The following is a 27,876-nucleotide window of genomic DNA, read 5'->3' on the forward strand; positions in this document are numbered from 1 at the left end:
GAGCCCAATTCACACGAGCCCATAACATACCCCACCCCTGAACCTGTCAACGATTCCAACCATATACCTACTAACGTATTTACCGAATCCACAACCCTTCCTAAATCACCTCTACACTTTATGCCTACAACTTAATCACCCCTGTTATCAGCACACTCTTCTGATCCTTTCAATCTTAATGCACTACTATCAATTGGTAAGGTTAGAGCGAAAAATAAGCAAAGTGCAAAAACTGGCAACAAATCCACCCTAAACGATAAAAACAAAAGCAATTCTTTCAAACGAAGAATCCAAGACGACATCCTCAAATCTAAACCTCCTAACTCATCTATTTCTAGTAAACCACAAAATATCCCTAACAAAAGACCAAGATGGAATTTTCTTTACATCAAACACCTAGCCCGAAGTGGACAAAAACTCAGGTTCTCACAAATCACCAAACGCAATAATTCTACCTCGGTTACCGGTGGCAATTCAACGGGCGTCAGAAGTTTGGGTATGGGTTCTGTTAATGGTTGAAACAAAGCTACAGCTGAAAACTCAAAACAAAACAGTCTTGACACGAACGAGTTTGGTCAGAGCATCGGAATCCGTTGGAACAACCACTAATCATCTCCTCTCATCCCCTCGTATCTCTGTAAGTTTTTTAATGTGTACAATTTCTCTTAATATTCGGGGTATTGGGCAAATTGGTAAAATTAACTGGCTAAAACGTTTATGTAATAAAGAAAAACCTACAAGTTTGGGACTCCAAGAAACAAAATGTGGTCAAACATCGGATAACGTTATCGAATCTTTCTGGGGTTCTCCTGACTTTAAATTCGTTCAAAAAGACTCGACTGGTGCCTCTGGTGGTATCGTTTTAATCTGTGATAATGCTAAAAACAAACATATATTTAATAGCATTATCACTCAAGAAAGACAAGCTTTTAGTTGCAATTGTTCTATTTACAAGTGATATTCGTTTAAATAATAAAAGGTGAAGATAAAAGACAGATTCGACGATTTGAAGACGCAAACGACCAAAAAGCTAAAAATTACAAAGTACAATCAAAGTGGTTCAAATTATTGATGAGAAACGTCTCAAAATTACAAGAGTACAAGACGCGAAACGCAAAGTACAAGATATTAAATTGTACGCAAGGACGTTCGAAAATACGGAACCGGGACCAGAATCAACTCTCAACGCTCGACGCATCGGACTAAAAATTACAAGTCAACTATGCACATGAATATAATATAATATATAATTAATTCTTAAAATTATATATATATATATTATATTATATATAAAACCGTCGGCAAACTAGCAAACAAACAATTGTGAGCTGGATTCCCAGGCCATGCGATCGCATGGCCAGAAGGCAGAAATGCCATGCGATCGCATGGAACACTGTAGCAGGCCACATCCTATAAAAAGCAACGAATTCAGTCGAATGGATACACATCTTTTTCTCTCTATCTCTCACACACATATATATATATATATATATATATATATATATATATATATATATATATATATATATATATATATATATATATATATATATATATATTATAATTTTAATTTTAATTTTAAGAATAATAATAATAAAGGTATGTTAGCGAATGTTGTAAGTGTGTAAGTCGAAATTCTGTCCGTGTAACGCTACGCTATCATTAATCATTGTAAGTTATGTTCAACCTTTTTAAAATAATGTCTCGTAGCTAAGTTATTATAATGCTTATTTAATGCCGAAGTAATCGTGATGTTGGGCTAAATATTAAGATTGGGTAATTGGGCTTTGTACCATAATTGGGGTTTGGACAAAAGAACAACACTTGTGGAAATTATATTATGGGCTATTAATATGCTTTATATTTGTTAAATTGAATGATAGTTCGTTAATTTAATATAAAGATTTACAATTGGACGTACCTATAAATAACCACATACACTCGATCGGACACGATGGGCGGGATATCTATAAGTACTAATAATCGTTCATTTAACCGGACACGGGAATGGATTAATAGTTAATAGACTTATTAAAACAGGGGTGAATTATATACAAGGAAAATTGGTGTAATTATAGTTTAAGTCCTCAATTAGTTGGAATATTTGACTTCGGATATAAGGATAATTTGACGAGGACACTCGCACTTTATATTTAAGACTGATGGACTGTTATGGACAAAAACTAGATGGACATATTGAATAATCCAGGACAAAGGACAATTAACCCATGGTACTAAACTAAAAACACGTCAAACATCATGATTATGGAAGTTTAAATAAGCATAATTCCTTTATTTCATATTTTATCGCACTTTTATTTACTGTCATTTTATTTATCGCACTTTTTATTATCGTACTTTTTAATTATTGCAATTTTATTTATCGTACTTTTTATTTATCGCACTTTTATTTATCGCAATTTTATTTATCGTTATTTACTTTATACTTTAAATTAAGTTTTATTTTTAATATTTTACATTAGGTTTTAACTGCGACTAAAGTTTTAAAATCGACAAACCGGTCATTAAACGGTAAAAAAACCCCCCTTTTATAATAATAATACTACTTATATATATATTTATATATTTACAAATATAGTTTTAAAAATATAGCGTTAAACTTGGCTAGATCCCTGTGGAACGAACCGAACTTACTAAAAACTACACTACTGTACGATTAGGTACATTGCCTATAAGTGTTGTAGCAAGGTTTAGGTATATCCACTCTATAAATAAATAAATAACTTGTGTAAATTGTATCGTATTTAATAGTATTTCCTAGTAAAAATATAACTATTTCGTATACACCTCTACGCACATCAAGTATTTTTAGCGCCGCTGCCGGGGACTGCTTAAACGCCGAAAGAAAAACGTTATATATATAAAAAAAGAGATTTTTATTAAGTTTTAATTTCTTTTTGTGAAAATACGTTTTAAATATTAGAAATACAAAAATATAAAAATAAAAAATATATATATATTTTTAAGAGTTGTTCAAAATATAAAAAATTAAAAAGTTTGTATTTTCTTTTAGTTACAAAAACTAATAAGTAGTTTTTTTAAAAAATTAAGTTTTTATTTATTTTATATAAATATTTTATATTAATATAAAACATAAAAAAATATAAAAGAATACGGCCCGACACTGTAGCAGCCCATCTAAACAGACCTGGAAACTGAAGCCATGCGACCGCATGAAAATCCTACAGACAATCCATGCAATCGCATGGATTGATTTGACAGCCCCGGTACCTCAGTTTGCAGGTTAGGGTTACGATTTTTAATTATTATTAATATTAATTAATTATAATTAGGGTTTAATTAATTAATTAGTTTTTCATATTTAGTTTTTGTTTTTAATTAATTTGTATTTTAAGTTAAAATTAGTTTTATTAAATATATAAACTTATTATTTTTATAAAATAAATAATATAAAAATAATATTTTTATAAAAATTGTATTTTTATAACTTTAAGTTTCTTTTTATATTTATATCTTTTTAATTAGTTTAATTCGTAATTGTATATTTTTCGTTCGTAATTAGTTTTAAACTTAGTATTTTGCCGTAGTTATTTTATATTTCTAGATTTTTAGGCTTTGCCGTAAAATCCCTTAAATACTTTTTCTTTAGACTAAGATTTAGGTGCTTTAGAATTTTGCGACGCCGTTTTAAGTTTATAAATTTTAGTACTTTTTAAGTTATTGCCGTTTTGAATATAGTATTTCTTTTAAGCTTTAATACTTTTAGACGCAACTTTTAATTCTTAGTTTTTAGACTTTTAAGTTTCGACGCTGCATTTTATTATTTTTCGACGCTTATTTTTCGACCTTTTATTTTTCGACATTTTTCGACGCACTCTTTTTCTTTCTTATTTCTCGACGCTCTAGTTTTTAGGACATAGAATTTTCTATTTCTTCTCTAAAATTTCTTTAAACTTCAACGAAAAATTATTTTAAGTGGTTAAATTGATAGACATCCAAAATTTTCTGGTTCGTAGTAATAGTTGGATTTGTTAGTGGCGAGTTGTGGGTTTCCGATTTAAAGGGTCCTGGCTACCTGCTGCATCTATTGGCTATTCGAAACGTGGGCAAAAGCAGAAAAGTCTATTAATTTGATAACTTATATAATTTTTATCTTTTATAACTAATAGGATATTCAGTGAATGCACCGAGCAAAACGTTCACCACCTTTTATACGTTCACCACCTGTAACTCGATCAAGACATCTAGCCAATATTGTCGCCGTTGATTTTTCTTTAGAATCGTCATCCAGTCGACCAAGTACTCCAATTCAAATTTCCGATAATCCATTTTTTGAGCCCGACCTCAAAATTGAGAATCCAGAAGATATTCAGGGACAACTCAGAGATCCTGAACCATTAATCTTTCCTCCGAAACCACCAATCATTCAAACAGAAATTGTCAAGGAACAAACCATTAAATCAGAATCCCTTAGTGATTCAGATTTAACAAATTCAATCATGGAAAATCTGGAACCTCTAAGTATGGAAGACCGAATGAGAGCTAAACGCACTGGCCAAGGTCACGCAATTACTCAACCAGACATTAGTGCGCCAGATTATGAAATCAAAGGACAAATCCTACACATGGTGACTAATCAATGCCAATTTAGTGGTGCACTGAAGGAAGATTCAAATGAACATCTTTGAACCTTTAATAGGATCTGTACTCTATTTAAAATTAGAGAAGTGGAGGATGAACAGATCTATCTCATTTTATTTCCCTGAACTTTAAAGGGAGAAGTCAAAGATTGGTTAGAATCGTTACCTGAAGGGGCGATTGATACATGGGACGTTTTAGTTGAAAATTTTCTTAAACAATTCTTTCCGGCATCTAAAGCCGTGAGACTTTAAGGAGAAATAGTTACGTTCACACAAAAGCCAAATGAAACTCTATATAAGGCGTGGACAAGATTTGGAAAGTTGTTAAGAGGATGTCCGCAACATGATTTAGACACTTATCAAATAGTACAAATATTCTATCAAGGATGCGACATCACTACACGGAAAGACATCGATATAGCAGCTGGTGGTTCCATTATGAAGAAAACCGCAACTGAAGCTTACAAAATTATTGATAACACTGCTTCCCATTCACATGAGTGGCATCAAGAAAAAGATATCGTTAGATCATCTAAAGCAGCTAGAGCTGATTCTAGCCATGACTTTGATTCCATTTCTGCAACGATAGATACTGTTGAGAGACGAATGGAAAAGATAACTAAAGATATTCACTCAATACGAATCAGTTGTGAGCAGTGTGGAGGACCACATTTAACAAAAGATTGTCTCAGTATTGAACAAACAATGGAACAAAGAGAGAATGTTTCATACATGAACCAAAGGCCTGGAAATAATTATCAGAATAATTATCAACCACCATGTAACAACCCAACCCGTAATCCATACGATAAATTTTTTTTTATACAACACAATTACATGCCAATTAAATACGTAACCCATTTCACGAGTTCTATTTAAAATGCACAACAATTAATTGTTTACAATAGGCACGAGGGCCACGAATAAAGTTTAGTACAAATTTGACCCATTACAAATGATAGTTTAGAAACCAAACGACATTCCGAGCATGGTTTGGGACTAAACTACCCAAAACTAGGCCAACTTCCAAAAGCTCCAACATAACAACAACAAGGGACACCTAGTGCCCAACGACCCCCTTGTCCATGTCCGTGCCTGCATCTAAAAAGATAAACAACGAGAGGGGTAAGCAAAGCTTAGTGAGTAGAATAAATATATACATGCATATAAGACTTACCCACACGCATCCAAGATATCATATAACGCACACAATCGCATAACATCTCGATAAATAAGCTAGTATCGTCAAACCGTACAACTAGCCACATTAATAACATAAATATCATAATCATAAATCAAATGCTAGCATCACCAACAGTTAACCAAAATCCTTCGCAAGGGGAATGACTTTGCGAAACAAGTCATCGATGTTCATAACAACCGTTAGCTCCCAAACACGGCTATGGTATACTAACTCCCGAGGTGTTCCAAAAACGGCTATGGCATCACCCCCAAGTGTTCCCAAAAATGGCTATGGCATCACTTGATCAACATGTGAGTAAAACACGGCTATTACTCACAATCATGTACACAAACACGGCTATGTGCACAATAACATGGATAATAACGTGGGAGTAAAACACGGCTATTACTCGCCACTATATGCACAAACACGGCTATGTGCATAAATATAAAACGTGGACAAAACGGCTATGTCTCATAACTATGGTCACAAAACAGCTATGTGACACCATTAATATGGCACGTAAATCATATACATACATATATAGATTTTCCACTCACCTCAAGTCCCTTGTGAAAGCTAACCAAGCTTGCAACCCTTCAATGTAACGTACCTATTACATTATGCATTTATTAACATACAATCTAGTTGAATTAAATGCCAAACACTAACCCTTGAGCATTTAATGACCCGTTTGCATTAAATGACTCAACTACACCAAAACCGCCCATTAATGGCCATGCCTCATCATAAATCACTAAAAGCTAGTGATTAGGGTTTAATAACATCAACTAACATAAACTTGGTGTATTTCATAACCATTTTACCCGATTAGGTCAACTAGTGTTCTTTTGACTCTTTGACTCACAATTCAAGTCAAACTTACACAATAACAACACTTTCATCCTTTTAAAAGTGTATTAATGACTAACAACATCATTTAGCACTTACAAACCTCAAATCACAAGATCAAACCCTAGATAATCGCTACTTAGGGTTTCCTTTCAACAATCCAACCCAAAAACCCACCCATTTAACCCTCAAATGGGTCACACTAGTTCCATATGAACCAACCCTAGCTTAAACTAATTAAAACTCAAAACTTAGAGTGGAGACTTACCAAAACTATCCTCTTGTAGCTAATAACAAGGAGAGCAACTTTAATTCTTGCTTCTAGGATTGATTCACAAAACTTCACCTTCAAATCTTGAGTTTAATCTAAGTGGGTTTTAGGATTTGAGAGGAAAATGTGAAAGAAAATGGAAAAGAAATAAGAAAAATAAGATAAGTGGTTGATATTAAAGGCTCCAACCAGATCTACATGTAAAAAGACCAAATTGCCCCTAAACCCTATTTAATTTGAATGGAATTCGGAGTCAGAACTGCAAAATTGCCGCGGCGCGGCACCTTTGTCGCGGCGCGACATAAAGAAGGAAAAACGACCCTTCTTAACTCAAGTTCTGATCTGAATTTGCTTTGTTTGCCGCGTCGCGGCCCCATTCCTCGCGGCGCGGCACTGGCCTGTTCCTGGTCACTTTGACAACAAATCATAAAATGAAGGATCATACAACTAGCACACCTCGTTCACTATTCCTATCCATGTCTAAGCTTTGCCCTTAAGTCTCACACGACTCAACACCTTCGCGACACATACACAAACACGTATACGCACGCATTCGCATATACCCATATATATATATACACACATATACATTTATGCCCTTACACCTAACTAACACTTTAGTTCATTTAATCACATAACGAGTAAGTTATAAGCGTACTATTGATTAAGTATGTACCTTTAGACGCGCACGGGAAAATGGGGTGTTACACGCCAAGACCAATATACAATCAAAACCAGAATTATAACCGAAATGTTCCATACAACAACCAACATGGTCCTAACAATCAACAAGTATCTAACAATACTTACAATCAGCAAAGACCTATTTTTCCAATTAAACCACCACAAACCGATGATAAAAAGCCAAATTTAGAAGATATGATATCGAAGCTAGTTGAATCTCAAATGCAGTTTTTCACATCTCAGAAACAAATGAATGAACAAAATGCCCAAGCATTTAGAAATCAACAAGCTTCTATTCAAAATCTGGAACAAGAAGTAAGCAACCTAGCAAGGTTAATAGGTGAAAGAAAACCGGAAAGTTTACCTAGTGATACAAATGCTAACCCCCGAAATGAAATAGCTAAAGCCATTACCACAAGAAGTGGTATTACACTTAAACCACCTGAAATACCTGTAATTTCTGATGACTCTATTCCTACTCCACAAGAACCACAACTTGAGCAAGATAAGGAAACAGAACCGGTAGTTGAAAAGGTTAATGAAGACAACACAGTTAAGGCTAAACCTTATGTTAAACCATACCAACCACCACTTCCTTACCCGAGTAAAATGAGAAAAGAAAGACTTGAAGCCGAGCAATCTAAATTTTTGGATATGTTTAAACAAATAAATGTAAATCTTCCTTTCATTGATGAAATTTCAGGAATGCCTAGGTATGCTAAATTCTTGAAAGATCTAATCACAAACAGAAAGAAAATGGAAGAACTATCAGCTATTACTATGAATGCTAATTGTTCTGCAGTGCTGTTGAATAAGATACCAGAAAAACTTTCTGATCCAGGAAGTTTCACAATTCCATGTTTTCTGGGTAGTCTTAGTGATGTGTTCTAGAGGGTGTGTATGAAACGGCTATCAGTTTTATATTTATTTACTACAGGAAATCTCCTAAATTAAACTAAAACACAAAAGGCAAGTATACCTATCGTGTAATAATATAGCTAAGGTAAAGTCCGGGAGGTCGATCCGTGGACACTATTATTGGGTGTCTTACTAGGTCAAAATAGTTAATTAAGTAGTTAAACTAGATTTAGTAATATATAGTAATTATAGGTAACTTTGGAGGGATTTACCATTTAATGATCGGTTTGTCGATTTTGAGACTTATATCACAGTTAAAACCTAATGCAAAATATTAAATATAAATATAACTTATTTTAAAGAGTAAAGTAAATGACAACAAATAAAAGTGCAATGATTAAAAATATAAATAAAGCGTAAAAATAAAAGTGCGATAATTTAAAGTATGATAAATAAAATGACGATAAATGAAAGTACGATGAGATATAAAATAAAGGAATTATGCTTATTTAAACTTCCGTAATCATGATGTTTGACGTTTTGATTTTAATTTAATACCATGCGTTAATTGTCCTTTGTCCTGGTTTATTTGATACGTCTATCTGGTTTTTGTCCATAATAGTCCATCGGTCATAAATATAAAGTGCGAGTGTCCTCGTCAAATTACCGTTATACCCGAAGTCAAATATTCCAACTAATTGAGGATTTAAACTGTGACGCAGTTATCACTTCTGTCAACAATTACACCAGTTATCACTGTATGTAATCCACCCCTGTTTTAATTAGTTTATGAATATTAATTCATCCACTTGATCAGAATGAATAATCAATTACCCAACCCAATTGATTAATTAAATGATTATAACAGATTCCATATGAACGTCACTAAATAGGACAACCATAATCATTATTAATTATTAGGTTAATTAATTTGAAGATAGGTTCGACGGACTTCAATGAGTTGTCACTCAATTAGACAATACCCCCCATCTATTAATAGTCAATAGTCCAATTTCCACAAGTGTCGGTCTTTTGTCCAAACCCCAATTATGGTACAAAATCCAATAACCCCCTCTTAATATTTAGTCCAACATCACGATTACTTCGGCTCAAATAAGCATAATAATAACTTAGTTATGATACATTAATTTAATTAAAAAGGAAGAACATAGCTTACAGTGGTGATTAATCGCGTAGCGTTACACGGACAGAGTTTCGACTTTAAAACCCGTAAAACATTTCTTACAATAACCCAATTATAATTAATCTTAAATTAAACTTAATATTATAAATATAAATATAAATTACATAAGAAAGAAAGAAAGAGTATGAAGAGGTGAAGGTGTATCTATTGGTGCCTCCGTGAATTCCATTTTATAGGCAAAATGAATTACTGTAGTAAGGTGGAAAGTTAGCTGGAAAGGTAGCTAACGATAATTCAATTCACAGAATTAAATTATTGATTGAAATATTTTCACTTATGATCCTTTAACTATGCTCGATTAACAACTTTTTATTATTTATTATTATTCGTATTATGAATTATTTAAATATTATATTATATTCTTGAGCATAGTTAACTTGTAATTTTAGCTCCGTTGAGTCGTACGTTGATAATAGGTTCATGTCTCGGTTTCGGATTTTCAAACGCTTTTTCGTATGCTTAGATATCTTGTACTTTGCGTTTTACGGCTTGTACTCTTGTCATTTTTAGACATTATTCATCAATAATTTGAACCAGTTGGATTGTATCTTGTACATTTGAGCTTTTTGGTCATTTGAGTCTTCAAATCGTCATTTTTGTCTTTCATCTTCGCACTTATTTATTTAAACGATTATTACATAAAAATAGAACAATAGTAACTAAAAGCTTTACATATTGGAAGGATAATGCTATGAAATATATGTTCGTTTTTAGCATTATCAAATATCCCCACACTTGAGCGTTGCTTGTCCTCAAGCAATACAGAACTTAAAATTAAATCACACTTCACTTGAATCACTTTTTTATTCTCACACTTTATACATCAGTGATTTTGATACGGCGGTATAAACAATGATAGTAACAATGTGGTTTACAGTCCCACATGACTATGAAAATTTAGATCCTTTAAGGAAATTGGATCTTTATGAAAACATTTGATCTTTTAAAAATTCAATCTAGCTTTTACCCTCGATAAGTTTTCTGATTTGACCCACCATCGGTGTTGCAAAATATATTTGTGGATCAATATTTTGGCTAAAAACTTTTAGGTTCATGTAATCCACTGCTATCCCTGTATCGGAAAGCACACATCCAGTTTACTTGTTCTGTATATTACCTTTCGGCAAACTACCGTCCGGTTGTAAAGGAAAGCGATGAACAAGAAACTGTTAAGGCAATGTCTAATGACATTCTTTTGTTCATGGTCTAAAACGTGTCTGATGCCGTTACTATCCTTTGTAGGAGCAATAGTAAAGATCACCCTATGATTTTTCGGTCTGGCACAAGGTCCTGTCTCCGACCATGCTATGCAACCACCGTTCTTACGGTTGACACCTGATTTGGTTCAGGTGACCTAAAGAATTCCGGTGAATTCTTGGGATTTTACGTTCAATGGTAATGAACGCATTGAAAATAGGTTTTCAGAAAACAAATCGGTTTTAATTTGATCAAAATATTTTCTCGTTCAAGCTCGAGTTTAGATATCATCAAATTCCATGAGTTTGTAATTCTCAATCTTTAAAGTCAATCTCAAGGATTGAGTAATATCAGGCTTAAAAGCTGATTTTTAATCTTTAAGGAGATTATCCTTTTCTGGGGGTCTGATTCATTAGTCTTATAAAGCTAATTTGCGCGGCGTCCTCCTCATTTTACGAGACAGATCCTCTCATGGTTAGGATAAGTCTGACCACATGGCGACCCTGTTTGATGCTGAGGTCCGTGGATTTCCTGCTGATTTTAGAGATGACTTTTCTAGATTTTTCGTCAACCTACAGCTGGTCTGGACGATAACTTCCTGACCTAAATCAAGAAGCGCGTGTCTTTTTCAGAAGACTTTACTTCCTTTTAATGATGGAATTGATTCATCGTGTAGATCCATCTTTTCTTTCAATGTATTACATAAACCGGGTAAAACTGATTAATATCGTCCAAAACAAAAGTACCTGCAATAATCTTGTACAAAATATGTGATATATGTTTTAAAGAAATTTGTAAATTCTTCCCACACTTAGCTTTTATTTATTCTTTTCTTTGCCTTTTTATTCTTTTCTATTCCATTTTAAATGAATTCAAGCGTTTTGGATTGTTTCTCAATTTATGTCCTTTCCGAGGTAACGATAATTTCGGTATTAACACCTAGTTTTATCGTTCATAAATATGTATAAACATGATTTTGAATTCATTTAGTTGAAAATTTTTCAAATTTTTACAAAATTTGGCAATTAAACTAAGTGTAAACCCGAGAGAATTTATAACCCTTCCCCACACTTGAGATCATGCAATGCCCTCATTTGCATGAAATCAGACTATAATTATAAATTCATGTGGGTGATTAGTGTAGAAAAGTGATTAAAAATACCGAGTTTGCAAACATATTATTTTATATCACATTTGATATTTTGCGTCTTGTCGTCAAAATTAGTAGCTTTTGCTGAACTTAATGTCAGTCTTTAAAAGTGCGATGTTTTACCCTGTTTTGTACATGACATAAAATACAAACATATATATACATATTTTTGAAGTTTGGTATATAACCCCACGTTCAAAAATTTATAAAATCTAATATATTTTTTTTGGCATACTTTAGATCAATAAAAATAATGATAACGAAATTTGTCGCCCCGCCCTCGGGTAAAGCAATTTCGGTTCAACGACCTAGTGTTTAACTCACGATGAATTTTAGAAATTATTTTTTCAAACTTAATGAAATAAAGTAAATTTTGTTTTTAAATTCACACAAAACTTAAATTTAAAAAGCATATTAATTTCATATAAAACCTAAAAAACAAAAATTCAGAATGGGGGGAGAAAACTAGTTCTTTAGTGTCTGCTAGTGAAAAAGACCAATCGGATTCCATTCTCGAAACTACACGAGAACAGAACAAATAACTTTAGACAGCATTATTTATTAGAACATTTGAATCTCCCCACACTTAAGTAGCCGTGGTGTCGAAATTGTGATTAACTTCATCGTCAATTTCTTTTAGACCATAATCAACTTGCATATCCGTGACTTTTGTTTTAAGCCATTGGTCTGATTCCTGTGTAATATCCACAAATTCAACTAGTTTCACCTTTTCTTTAGGCGATAGATTGGATACTAACCGGTTACATAACTTAAAGTTCCCCTTGGTTCTAGCATCGCGAATCCGTTTAATAAGTTTCTTCATTGAACTATTAATAACGGGGTCATTTAATTTCGTATTAACAACGTGGTTCTTTGTTATCAGGTCATCATTAGGTGTTATTTCATCTTCCCCACACTCAGGCGTTTTATTATTGCTAAGCACTACCGTTGGAGTTGGTAAAACAATATGCTTCTCATCGATCATTTTTGTTGGTTCAATGGTTTTCGTTGGTGGAGATTTAGACTTTCGACTTACAAAGGTGATCGATTTTTCATCATTACTAAGTGACATTCTACCCTCTCTTACATCAAATAACGCCCCGGTGGACGCTAAGAATGGTCGACCTAAAATTAGAGGAATGTTTGAGTCCTCTTCTATGTCAATGACAATGAATTCGACTAGAAAGGTTAAATTACCCACTTGAACGCATAGGTTGTCAGCAATTCCAACTGGGTGCCTAATGGTTTGATCAAAGAGTCGGACACTCATCTCTGTTGGACTTAACTCACCTACTCCTAGTATCTTATATAATGAAAGAGGCATAACACTCACACTCGCACCTAAATCTGCTAGTGCATCATACATGACACAATCACTAAGTAGACAAGGAACAATAAATTCACCCGGATCACCCACCCTGGGTGGAGGTTTTGGTGGAACTGTCCTCACCGGGTTTATCTTTACGGTTTTTGTTTCTTGTACTTTCTTATTCTTCTTCTTCTTTCTAGCAACTTGATGTGTTCTAGAGGGTGTGTATGAAACGGCTAATCAGTTTTATATTTATTTACTACAGGAAATCACCTAAATTAAACTAAAACACAAAAGGCAAGTATACCTATCGTGTAATAATATAGCTAAGGTAAAGTCCGGGAGGGCGATCCGTGGACACTATTATTGGGTGTCTTACTAGGTCAAATTAGTTAATTAAGTAGTTAAACTAGATTTAGTAATATATAGTAATTATAGGTAACTTTGGGGGGATTTACCGTTTAATGACCGGTTTGTCGATTTTGAGACTTATATCACAGTTAAAACCTAATGCAAAATATTAAATATAAATATAACTTATTTTAAAGAGTAAAGTAAATGACAACAAATAAAAGTGCAATAATTAAAAATATAAATAAAGCGTAAAAATAAAAGTGCGATAATTTAAAGTACGATAAATAAAATAACGATAAATGAAAGTACGATGAGATATAAAATAAAGGAATTATGCTTATTTAAACTTCCGTAATCATGATGTTTGACATTTTGATTTTAATTTATTACCATGGGTTAATTGTCCTTTGTCCTGATTTATTTGATACGTCTATCTGGTTTTTGTCCATAATAGTCCATCGGTCATAAATATAAAGTGCGAGTGTCCTCGTCAAATTACCCTTATACCCGAAGTCAAATATTCTAACTAATTAAGGATTTAAACTGTGACGCAGTTATCACTTCTGTCAATAATTACACCAGTTATCACTGTATGTAATCCACCCCTGTTTTAATTAGTTTATGAATATTAATTCATCCACTTGATCAGAATGAATAATCAATTACCCAACCCAATTGATTAATTAAATGATTATAACAGATTCCATATAAACGTCACTAAATAGGACAACCATAATCATTATTAATTATTAGGTTAATTAATTTGAAGATAGGTTCGACAGACTTCAATGAGTTGTCACTCAATTAGACAATACCCCCCATCTATTAATAGTCAATAGTCCAATTTCCACAAGTGTCGGTCTTTTGTCCAAACCCCAATTATGGTACAAAATCCAATAACCCCATCTTAATATTTAGTCCAACATCACGATTACTTCGGCTCAAATAAGCATAATAATAACTTAGTTACAATACATTAATTTAAAAAGGAAGAACATAGCTTACAGTGGTGATTAATCGCGTAGCGTTACATAGATAGAGTGTAGTGACCCGAACTTTTTCATGTTTATATATATTAATTGAGATTGATATTTACATGATTAAATGTTTCCAACATGTTAAGCAATCAAATTTGTTAAGACTTGATTAATTGAAATATGTTTTATATAGACAATTGACCACCCAAGTTGACCGGCGATTCACGAACGTTAAAACTTGTAAAAACGACATGACGATATATATATATGGATATACATATGGTTAACATGAGATTATGATAATTAAGTATCTCCATAAGTATATTAACAATGAGTTATATACATATAAACAAGACTACTAACTTAAGGATTTCGAAACGAGACATATATGTAACGATTATCGTTGTAACGACATTTAAATGTATATATATCATATTAAGATATATTAATATATCATAATATCATGATAATATAATAATTTAACATCTCATTAGATATAATAAACAATGGTTTAACAACATTAATTGAGATCGTTAACTTAAAGGTTTCAAAACAACACTTACATGTAACGACTAACGATGACTTAACGACTCAGTTAAAATGTATATACATGTAGTGTTTTAATATGTATTTATACACTTTTGAAAGACTTCAATACACTTATCAAAATACTTCTACTTAACAAAAATGCTTACAATTACATCCTCGTTCAGTTTCATCAACAATTCTACTCGTATGCACCCGTATTCGTACTCGTACAATACACAGCTTTTAGATGTATGTACTATTGGTATATACACTCCAATGATCAGCTCTTAGCAGCCCATGTGAGTCACCTAACACATGTGGGAACCATCATTTGGCAACTAGCATGAAATATCTCATAAAATTACAAAAATATGAGTAATCATTCATGACTTATTTACATGAAAACAAAATTACATATCCTTTATATCTAATCCATACACCAACGACCAAAAACACCTACAAACACTTTCATTCTTCAATTTTCTTCATCTAATTGATCTCTCTCAAGTTCTATCTTCAAGTTCTAAGTGTTCTTCATAAATTCCAAAAGTTCTAGTTTCATAAAATCAAGAATACTTTCAAGTTTGCTAGCTCACTTCCAATCTTGTAAGGTGATCATCCAACCTCAAGAAATCTTTGTTTCTTACAGTAGGTTATCATTCTAATACAAGGTAATAATCATATTCAAACTTTGGTTCAATTTCTATAACTATAACAATCTTATTTCAAGTGATGATCTTACTTGAACTTGTTTTCGTGTCATGATTCTGCTTCAAGAACTTCGAGCCATCCAAGGATCCGTTGAAGCTAAATCCATTTTTCTCTTTTCCAGTAGGTTTATCCAAGGAACTTAAGGTAGTAATGATGTTCATAACATCATTCGATTCATACATATAAAGCTATCTTATTCGAAGGTTTAAACTTGTAATCACTAGAACATAGTTTAGTTAATTCTAAACTTGTTCGCAAACAAAAGTTAATCCTTCTAACTTGACTTTTAAAATCAACTAAACACATGTTCTATATCTATATGATATGCTAACTTAATGATTTAAAACCTGGAAACACGAAAAACACCGTAAAACCGGATTTACGCCGTCGTAGTAACACCGGGAGCTGTTTTGGGTTAGTTAATTAAAAACTATGATAAACCTTGATTTAAAAGTTGTTATTCTGAGAAAATGATTTTTATTATGAACATGAAACCATATCCAAAAATTATGGTTAAACTCAAAGTGGAAGTATGTTTTCTAAAATGGTCATCTAGACGTCGTTCTTTCGACTGAAATGACTACCTTTACAAAAACGACCTGTAACTTATTTTTCCGACTATAAACCTATACATTTTCTGTTTAGATTCATAAAATAGAGTTCAATATGAAACTATAGCAATTTGATTCACTCAAAACGGATTTAAAATGAAGAAGTTATGGGTAAAACAAGATTGGATAATTTTTCTCATTTTAGCTACGTGAAAATTGGTAACAAATCTATTTCAACCATAACTTAATCAACTTGTATTGTATATTATGTAATTTTGAGATACCATAGACACGTATACAATGTTTTGACCTATCATATCGACACATCTATATATATTTCGGAACAACCATAGACACTCTATATGTGAATGTTGGAGTTAGCTATACAGGGTTGAGGTTGATTCCAAAATATATATAGTTTGAGTTGTGATCAATACTGAGATACGTATACACTGGGTCGTGGATTGATTCAAGATAATATTTATAGATTTATTTCTGTACATCTAACTGTGGACAACTAGTTGTAGGTTACTAACGAGGACAGCTGACTTAATAAACTTAAAACATCAAAATATATTAAAAGTGTTGTAAATATATTTTGAACATACTTTGATATATATGTATATATTGTTATAGGTTCGTGAATCAACCAGTGGCCAAGTCTTACTTCCCGACGAAGTAAAAATCTGTGAAAGTGAGTTATAGTCCCACTTTTAAAATCTAATATTTTTGGGATGAGAATACATGCAGGTTTTATAAATGATTTACAAAATAGACACAAGTACGTGAAACTACATTCTATGGTTGAATTATCGAAATCGAATATGCCCTTTTTATTAAGTCTGGTAATCTAAGAATTAGGGAACAGACACCCTAATTGACGCGAATCCTAAAGATAGATCTATTGGGCCTAACAAACCCCATCCAAAGTACCGGATGCTTTAGTACTTCGAAATTTATATCATATCTGAAGGGTGTCCCGGAATGATGGGGATATTCTTATATATGCATCTTGTTAATGTCGGTTACCAGGTGTTCACCATATGAATGATTTTTATCTCTATGTATGGGATGTGTATTGAAATATGAAATCTTGTGGTCTATTATTATGATTTGATATATATAGGTTAAACCTATAACTCACCAACATTTTTGTTGACGTTTTAAGCATGTTTATTCTCAGGTGATTATTAAGAGCTTCCGCTGTCGTATACTTAAATAAGGACGAGATTTGGAGTCCATGCTTGTATGATATTGTGTAAAAACTGCATTCAAGAAACTTATTTTGTTGTAACATATTTGTATTGTAAACCATTATGTAATGGTCGTGTGTAAACAGGATATTTTAGATTATCATTATTTGATAATCTACGTAAAGTTTTTTTTAAAACCTTTATCTATGAAATAAAGGTTATGGTTTGTTTTAAAAATGAATGCAGTCTTTGAAAAACGTCTCATATAGAGGTCAAAACCTCGCAACGAAATCAATTAATATGGAACGTTTTTAATCAATAAGAACGGGACATTTCAGTTGGTATCCGAGCGTTGGTCTTAGAGAACCAGAATTTTGCATTAGTGTGTCTTATCTAGTTTGTTGAAATGCATTAGTGAGTCTGGACTTCGACCGTGTTTACTTGAAAAATGATTGCTTAACAAATTTTGTTGGAAACTATATATTTTTAACATGTGAATATTATGTGATATATTACTTAACGCGTTTGATATTATGTGATAGATGTCTACCTCTAGAACAAGTCCCATTGACTCACCTAATAATAATGAAGAGTCAAATGTAAATTGGAATGATTCGTGGACTGATTCACAAGTTCCCGAAGAGGAACCGGAAGAAGAGTCGGAACCGGAAGAAGAATCGGAACCGGAAGAAGAATCGGAACCGGATGAAGAAATAGAACCGGTGGGGGAAATAATAAAACGGTTAAGTAAAAGAAAATCCTCAACCAACCGACCAAGGTTAATTATGGTCAATGGTGTTTCCGCTAAGGAAGCAAAATATTGGGAGGATTACCAATTCTCCGATGAATCGGATTCCGACGAGAATTCTGATGATATTATAGAAATTACCCCAACTGAATTTAAAAAGGCAAAAGAAAATAATAAGGGAAAGGGCATAAAAATAGAGAAATCTAATTCCAACCCCGATGAACTTTATATGTATCGTCAACCCCCGAAGTCCTTAAGTTGTAACAATGACCCGGGAACCTCTAAACCACCAGGTTTTTCTAAACCAATGTGGATAACGACGGCTCGTATTAGGGGAACATCATATATCCCTAGAAACTTGGCAAAACGAACCAAAACCGAAGAAGAAGAAACAAGCGAGTCGGAATAAGATAGTTGTATTCGTGTGGTGTAATATAAGTAATATAGTGTGCTTATGCTTTATGATATATGTAAAAATTGCTTGTATTAATAAGTATTTTTTTTTTATGAATCTAACTCTTGTCTATTTTACAGTATAAAAATACAAAATGGATAGACAACCCAATATTTTAAGAGACCTACCCGGAGACATGATTGATGAAATCTTGTCTAGAGTTGGTCAGAATTCTTCGGCACAACTATTTAAGGCGAGATCAGTTTGTAAGACATTCGAAGAACGTTCCAAGAATGCCTTGGTTTATAAAAGGCTTTCTTTCGAAAGATGGGGGATATCACATTGGGAAATCCATAAGTTACGATGTGTTTACTTTGACGCATATATTGCGGGGAACCCAAATGCTATTTTACGCAATGGGTTAAGAAATTATTTTGACTCAATATATCCGAATATTGGACTTCGTGATTTAGAAAAAGCGGCTAACATGCAACATAAAGAAGCATGTTATGCTTACGGATTAGTAATGTTCGCTTCTCACCAAAGTGAGAACAAGAACATCGGGCTACAACTATTAAACAAAACATTCCCACAAGTGATGGAGTCGGTAATTGGGGTAAGAAATGAGGGTTTTAGATTGTTACGGGACTGTTGGACATTATGTAACCCTCGTCCCTTTGACAACGTTACAACACGCTGTCTTATCAACGGCCATAACGGTTATGTTCCACAAGACCAAGGATGGGAAGTAATCCTAGTAAAACCAGAATGCATGTCTTGTTTCTGGACGTATGAATTACGTGTCTTTATTGCCTTTGCTGAACGACTTGTGTACTAGCTAGAATTATCTTCACAACCATCTTGTATCAAATTTATTGTGTGCTATATTTCATGCTATATGTAAAATAAGCGGTATTGTAAGTTTGTAAAATATTGTGTAAAAGTTTGAACGCGAAATATTATTATAATCAGTTTTTCATATAGAATTGTAGTAGTTGAATTGTATATTAGCTACTAAGTATGAACTTAACGGGTAGGTACTACCCGAATTTAAACTTATAAAACGCTAATATGAAGAAAAAGCTTTTATAAATGAGTTCATATTATGCTACGAAATACTATTAACTACTCTTAATATTCTGTATGATTAACTTGTTCCATTTGACTATTTTGAAGGAAATGGCACCGACTACTCGACACACCGTGAATATGAATGAAGAGGAATTCCGTACTTTTCTAGCTTTAAACATAACCGCAGTACAGGCTGCGCTACATACCAACAATAACCTTGGATCTAGCAGTACAGGAAATCGTGTAGGATGCACCTACAAAGAATTCACTGCCTGCAAACCTTTGGAATTTGATGGAACCGAAGGACCGATCGGATTGAAACGGTGGACCGAGAAGGTCGAATCGGTGTTTGCCATAAGTAAGTGTACTGAAGAGGACAAAGTGAAGTACGCTACGCATACCTTCACAGGTTCTGCGTTAACATGGTGGAATACCTATCTAGAGCAAGTGGGACAAGACGATGCGTACGCACTACCGTGGTCAGCATTCAAGCACTTGATGAACGAGAAGTACCGTCCCAGAACCGAGGTCAATAAGCTCAAGACAGAACTTAGAGGGTTACGAATCCAAGGATTTGATATTACTACGTACGAAAGACGATTCACAGAATTGTGCCTATTGTGTCCGGGAGCATTCGAAGATGAGGAAGAGAAGATCGACGCGTTTGTGAAAGGATTACCGGAAAGAATCCAAGAAGATATAAGTTCACACGAGCCCGCCTCCATACAACAGGCATGTAGAATGGCTCACAAACTAGTGAACCAGATTGAGGAAAGAATTAAAGAACAGACGGCTGAGGAGGCCAATGTGAAGCAAGTCAAAAGAAAGTGGGAGGAAAACGGTGATAAGAATCACCAATACAACAACAACAGCAGCAATTACAATAATAATCGCAATAATTATCCCAACAATCGCAACATCAATCGCAACTACAACAAACGGCCCAACAACAACAACAACAACAACAACAACAACAGCAACTACAACAATCATCCCAACAACAATAACAACCGCAACAACAACAACAATCAGAAGCAGCTATGCCAAAGGTGTGAAAAGTATCACTCGGGGTTCTGCACCAAATTTTGCAACAAGTGTAAAAGAAATGGTCATAGCACGGTGAAGTGTGAGGTCTACGGACCAGGGGTTAACAGAACGAAAGGAACAAATGGTGTCGGAACGAGTAATGGCGGAGCAAGTAGTGTCGGAGCAAGTTATGCCAATGTAGTTTGTTATAAATGTGGAAAACCGGGCCACATTATTAGAAATTGCCCGAACCAGGAGAACACGAATGGACAAGGCCGTGGAAGAGTTTTCAATATTAATGCGACAGAGGCACAGGAAGACCCGGAGCTTGTTACGGGTACGTTTCTTATTGACAATAAATCTGCTTACGTTTTATTTGATTCGGGTGCGGATAGAAGCTATATGAGTAGAGATTTTTGTGCTAAATTAAGTTGTCCATTGACGCCTTTGGATAGTAAATTTTTACTCGAATTAGCAAACGGTAAATTAATTTCAGCAGATAATATATGTCGGAATCGAGAAATTAAACTGGTTAGCGAAACATTTAAGATTGACTTGATACCAGTAGAGTTAGGGAGTTTTGATGTGATAATCGGTATGGACTGGTTGAAAGAAGTGAAAGCAGAGATCGTTTGTTACAAAAATGCAATTCGGATTATACGAGAAAAAGGAAATCCCTTAATGGTGTACGGAGAAAAGGGCAACACGAAGCTACATCTTATTAGTAATTTGAAGGCACAAAAACTAATAAGAAAAGGTTGCTATGCTGTTCTAGCACACGTCGAGAAAGTACAAACTGAAGAAAAGAGCATCAATGATGTTCCCGTCGCAAAAGAATTTCCCGATGTATTTCCGAAAGAATTACCGGGACTACCTCCACATCGATCTGTTGAATTTCAAATAGATCTTGTACCAGGAGCTGCACCAATAGCTCGTGCTCCTTATAGACTCGCACCCAGCGAGATGAAAGAACTGCAAAGCCAACTGCAAGAACTATTAGAACGTGGTTTCATTCGACCAAGCACATTACCGTGGGGAGCTCCTGTTTTGTTTGTCAAGAAGAAAGATGGTACATTCAGGTTGTGTATCGACTACCGAGAGTTGAACAAACTTACCATCAAGAACCTCTACCCACTACCGAGAATCGACGACTTATTTGATCAACTACAAGACTCGTCTGTTTATTCAAAGATTGACTTACGTTCCGGGTATCATCAAATGCGAGTGAAAGAAGATGATATTCCAAAGACTGCTTTCAGAACACGTTACGGTCATTACGAGTTTATGGTCATGCCGTTTGGTTTAACTAATGCACCAGCTGTGTTCATGGACCTTATGAACCGAGTGTGTGGACCATACCTTGACAAGTTTGTCATTGTTTTCATTGATGACATACTTATTTACTCAAAGAATGACCAAGAACACGGTGAACATTTGAGAAAGGTGTTAGAAGTATTGAGGAAGGAAGAATTGTACGCTAAGTTTTCAAAGTGTGCATTTTAGTTGGAAGAAGTTCAATTCCTCGGTCACATAGTGAACAAAGAAGGTATTAAGGTGGATCCGGCAAAGATAGAAACTGTTGAAAAGTGGGAAACCCCGAAAACTCCGAAACACATACGCCAGTTTTTAGGACTAGCTGGTTACTACAGAAGGTTCATCCAAGATTTTTCCAGAATAGCAAAACCCTTGACTGCATTAACGCATAAAGGGAAGAAATTTGAATGGAATGATGAACAAGATAAAGCGTTTCAGTTATTGAAGAAAAAGCTAACTACGGCACCTATATTGTCATTGCCTGAAGGGAATGTTGATTTTGTGATTTATTGTGACGCATCAAAGCAAGGTCTCGGTTGTGTATTAATGCAACGAACGAAGGTGATTGCTTATGCGTCTAGACAATTGAAGATTCACGAACAAAATTATACGACGCATGATTTGGAATTAGGCGCGGTTGTTTTTGCATTAAAGACTTGGAGGCACTACTTATATGGGGTCAAAAGTATTAAAGACTTGGATTGCTGGTTAATAACATATAATATCTATTGCAGGTCACTCTCTCTCTCTCCAACGGCTCCATCACATCTCCAAGTTACAACATAATTTCTTACTGTAATTTACTCTCTGATCTTGGTCTCTTTGAGTACACCACCACCACCGATTAACAGGAAATTCTTTTACGATCAAAACCCGGCAAATCTCAACGGCAGCAGCACTCTCACGCGCCACGCGCCACCCTGTCGGAATCTTGTTTTCCCGGTCAGTGTAACATCGCCACTGACACCTTGCCGGAGTTATTGTTGTTGCCGTCTCCACACCTAGTTGGTTGGACGTTTCTGACTCTCAGAACATCTGAAAACTTGGTTTCTCGACTGGGTTATTTCTACTCCCTTTTTACCTCTTTCTAATTCACAGATTAATTATCTACACTATGTTCATATTATTACTTATTGCCATTATTTTTTGTGGTATGCTCACTTTGCTATCAATATTAGTGCTGCACTTGCTTCCCTGATATTAAATTCTATAACTGTTATACTAAAATTAATTATTAATTTTAAATCAAATATATTATATTAATTAGATATTCGAGCAATATATACTCACCTCAATTTCATTATTAGCCACAGCAAGCTTACATTGAAAAGCTGTCTTCTCAAGTTTATCTTTATACAAGTAAGAAATTGGTATAAATCTGCCCTTATTAGCCACAACTGGAAGACGAATCAACTGTTGTTGCAAATCCGGTGGAAGCTGACAACAAATTTGCTTTACTCAGTTACTTAAATATTCTGTCACTTTCCTTTTTTGGAGCACATTATTCATTTATCATAACGTCTGATCTACGCACCCACAATTTCACCACTTATCAATTTGGATCCGATCAATTACTTGTCAATACCTTTTCAATTAGGGCACAAAATTCTCAGATCTGAAGGTAACATAACGGATCTACTAGCGAGGGTTTGTAGTAAACGAGAAACCTCGCCATTTTCGCCGTCTGCTGCCTTGGAGCTGCCGGAAATCACTGCTGCCGGAAATCTCTCCTGCCGGAAACTCCTTGTCTTTACAAGGCTGTGTTTGGCTCTCTGATCCCTTTTCCTTAAGTCCATACTCTGTGATATTTCTGCTTTACTTTTTCGCTGTATTTGCGTATTCATATCCTTGAGGTTTTCAAAGTTGTGTTTATTAATTATATCCTTGACTATTATTATTATACTATTATATTAGTGATTATTATTATTATTATTATTATTATTATTATTATTATTATTATTATTATTATTATTATTATTGTTATTGTTATTATTATATTATATTTTTATTTTTATATTATATTGCCACTTCTGCCTTTTCCCTTTTGTTTATTATATAGGGTAAGATAGACTCTAGTCGTATTGATGGTCACGTGAGGTCATGTCCTTCGAGCTTAGGGGCGGCTAGGTCTAGAAGGGGTAGAGATTTTCGTGTTAGGATTAGAGTAGGTAGTTGGAATGTAGGAAGTTTGACGAACAAATCCCGTGAACTTGTAGAGACGTTACTTAAGAGTAAAGTGGACATATTGTGTGTTCAAGAGACCAGATGGAAGGGTGAAGAGGCGGTTGACATTGGTGACTACAAGTTGTGGTTTTCGGGTTCCAGAGTAGCTAGAAACGGGGTAGGGATCTTTATAGGGCCCCGTCATAAGGATAATATTGTGGGTGTGGGTAGGTGTAGCGATAGGATTATGTCGGTTAGGTTAGTTATCCAGGAGGAGTCTTACATGGTTATTTGCGCTTACGCACCTCATGCTGGTTTAGGCGAAGAAGAAAAAAGTCGCTTTTGGGAATCGTTAGATGAAGTTGTGAGGAGTTGCCCCGCTGATCATCGATTACTTATTGGGGGAGACCTTAATGGACATATAGGAACGATTTCAGACGGATATGCGGGTGTCCATGGGGGCTTTGGGTACGGAGTTCGAAATGAAGAAGGACGCTCCATTCTCGAATTCGCTGTTGCCCACGATTTGGTTGTTGCAAACTCTTTCTTTAGGAAGACGGAAGCTCAGCTAGCAACCTTCCACAGTGGAGGTCATAGTACTCAGATTGATTATTTGCTGCTTCGCAAAGGGGACCTTAGGACCTGCAGAGACTGTAAAGCCCTGACTACCTGGACCTGTTCCACTCAACACAGACTTTTGGTCATGGACTTGGTTCCGCAGAGACGGGTTACTAGGAGAGGGAGACCCACCCAACCTAGGATCCTTTGGAAGAATCTGAATGAAGAGAAAGCCGAAACTTTCAAAGCATCTGTTTTGGAAAGAGTAGAGGCAGTAATGGATACTGTTACTCATGGGGATGCAGATCAGATGTGGAATAGTTTCGCATCAACTATTAGAGATGTCGCCAAGGAAACCTTAGGTGTGACAGTAGGGACATCGAGAGGACACAAGTCTTGTAGAGAATCATGGTGGATTAGTGATGAGGTTCAAACCAAAGTCGCACTTAAGCAACTGAGGTTTAGGGAGCTCGTTACATGTCGGGACGGGACACGTGATGACAGAACTAGGGCAGAAGAAAGGTATAAAGAAGCTAAAAGAGAAGCTAAGAAGGCCGTTGCCCGTGCAAAAGATAAAGCGTATGAAGTTTTGTATAGGAAACTAGACTCCAAAGAAGGAGCAAATGATATTTACAGGATTGCTAAAGCTAGGGAGCGTAGGAGGAGGGATATAGATAACATCAAGTCCATCAAGGATGAAGCCGGTCAAACCATAGTAAAGGAAGACGAAATTAGGAAAAGATGGGAAGGGTATTTCCAATCTCTTTTCGTGGGTGAAGGACCCGGGCGCCAAGAGGACCCGCAGGACTTGGGAATAGGACATTTCCAGAACAACAATTTCTGTAGGAGAATCAGTCAGGAAGAAGTAAGATCGGCACTACGAAAGATGGGTAGAAACAAAGCTGTTGGACCAGACCAGATCCCAATAGAGGCGTGGCGGTGCCTAGGCGAGGATGGTGTCTGGTGGTTGACGTGTCTTTACAATAAGACGCTTAGAAGTTATAAAATGCCTACGGAATGGAGACTCAGCGAGATTATCCCCATTTACAAAAATAAAGGGGATGCCCAAATCTGTGGTAATTATAGAGGCATAAAATTACTTAGTCATACTATGAAGCTTTGGGAGAGAGTGATTGAGACTAGACTCCGACGCGAAACTACGGTTTCCGAAAACCAATTTGGTTTCATGCCAGGGCGCTCTTCGATGGAGGAAATTCATATTTTAAGAAGCGTTATGGAGAAGTATAGGGAGAAACAAAAGGGTCTAGAGATGGTCTTCTTAGACTTGGAAAAGGCCTATGATTGCGTACCGCGAAAGTTGATTTGGAAGACCCTTAACGTTAGGGGTATCCCAAGTAGATATATTAGAGCTATTATGGATATGTACGATGGGGCGAAGGCCTGCGTTCGGACGCCTGTGGGAAACACAGAGTATTTCCCGATAGAAGTAGGGTTGCACCAGGGATCGGCCCTTAGTCCTTTCCTTTTTGCTTTGATCCTCGACGAGCTGTATCGAGGAATACAAGAGAACATCCCTTGGTGTCTGATTTTTGCCGATGATATCGTGCTTGTATCGGAAACAAAGGATGAGCTTAATAGAAGGCTAGAACAATGGAGGGAAGCCCTAGAACAAAATGGGCTACGGATCAGTAGACAAAAGACGGAATATCTTAGTTGCGAATTCGGTAGGACTGATGATGAACTTAATGTTGGAGGGAACATCAGCATTGGGGACCAGATCTTGCACCCACAAGAGTCGTTTAGATATCTAGGCTCGGTCCTCCACAAATCAGGGAGGATAGATGAGGACGTGACTCATCGTATTAAGGTAGGTTGGTTGAAGTGGAGAGCAGCGAAAGGGGTTTTGTGCGACAAGAAGATACCACTCAAATTGAAAGGAAAATTCCTCAAGGTGGCAATCAGACCTGCCATGTTGTACGGATCAGAATGTTGGCCAATGACGAAGGCCCAAGAGAGAAGGATGGAGGTGGCAGAAATGAGGATGCTTAGGTGGACGTGTGGTAAAACCATGCTAGATATGATACCAAATGGTGTGTTTAGGGAAAAACTTGGAGTCAGTAGCATCATGGACAAGCTAAGAGAAGAACGACTTCGTTGGTTTGGGCATGTGATGAGACAACCACGTATTGCCCCGGTTAGGAGAGTTGAGGCACTCACGGTAGATGGTGTAAGGAGAAGGGGTAGACCTACTCGTAGGTGGATGAATAGACTAAGACTCGACATGAGGGAGCTTTCGTTGATCGAGGACATGACTTCTGATAGGGATGCGTGGAGGGCTAGAATAAGAATAGTTGAGTAGGGCTACTTTTATTATTATTGTTATTGTTATTGTTATTGTTATTGTTATTACTGTTATTACTGTTATTACTGCTATTACTGCTATTACTGTTATTATTCTTACTATTACAATTATTAGTATTGTTATTGTTATTATTATTATTTTTTGTATCACTATTATTAATTATTAGTGTATTAGTATTTGTATTACAAATATTTATTACTATTAATATTTATATGAACTATTATTATTACTATTATTTGTATTACTATTACTATCGTTTTTATTAGTTTTATGTATTGTTACTAATAGTATTAAATGAGTATGTTTTTGGTATCTTTGGTTTTGGAGGTATGCATGCTTGCTTGGTTGTTTGTACGTATGCACGTAGGTTCTTGTATGTTTGTATGTATGTATGCATGTATGTAGGTTTTGTAATGAAGGTGTGATGCAGTTACACACGTTTTTATATGTGAGTTTGTTTTTTATGTATGTATATTTGTAGGTAGGTATGTATGTATGCTTGTTTTTTACTTGTCTGCAGGTGGGGTATATTCACTCATGTATGTATGTTTTGCTAATAGGTTTATGTAGGACTGGGTGTTTATGCTATGTATGTATGGTTGTATGTGTGGCTTTATGCATGTATGTATGTACGT

General features: G+C 35.1%; 1 protein-coding gene across 1 annotated transcript; it reads left to right on the forward strand.

Annotated features, from left to right (window-relative positions):
- Nucleotides 1–511: 511 nt before the first annotated feature.
- Nucleotides 512–27,726, forward strand: LOC139901259 (uncharacterized). Its single transcript, XM_071883986.1, has 5 exons — nucleotides 512–637; nucleotides 24,257–25,440; nucleotides 25,765–25,994; nucleotides 27,530–27,614; nucleotides 27,723–27,726. The coding sequence occupies exons 1-5, from the start codon at nucleotides 512–514 to the stop codon at nucleotides 27,724–27,726; spliced, it is 1,629 nt and encodes a 542-aa protein (XP_071740087.1).
- Nucleotides 27,727–27,876: the final 150 nt, after the last annotated feature.

Source organism: Rutidosis leptorrhynchoides, chromosome 3 (genome assembly GCF_046630445.1).
Source record: "Rutidosis leptorrhynchoides isolate AG116_Rl617_1_P2 chromosome 3, CSIRO_AGI_Rlap_v1, whole genome shotgun sequence".
NCBI classification, from domain to species: Eukaryota; Viridiplantae; Streptophyta; class Magnoliopsida; order Asterales; family Asteraceae; genus Rutidosis; species Rutidosis leptorrhynchoides.

What these genes read in the sequence shown, in the direction of transcription:
- LOC139901259 (XM_071883986.1), top strand. Translation starts at nt 512, where the DNA reads ATGGTTGAAACAAAGCTACAGCTGAAAACTCAAAACAAAACAGTCTTG. An exon ending in TCTCATCCCCTCGTATCTCT is followed by an intron (nt 638 to 24,256) that starts GTAAGTTTTTTA and finishes TTTATTATATAG; the next exon opens with GGTAAGATAGACTCTAGTCG. An exon ending in AGAACTAGGGCAGAAGAAAG is followed by an intron (nt 25,441 to 25,764) that starts GTATAAAGAAGC and finishes CAATTTCTGTAG; the next exon opens with GAGAATCAGTCAGGAAGAAG.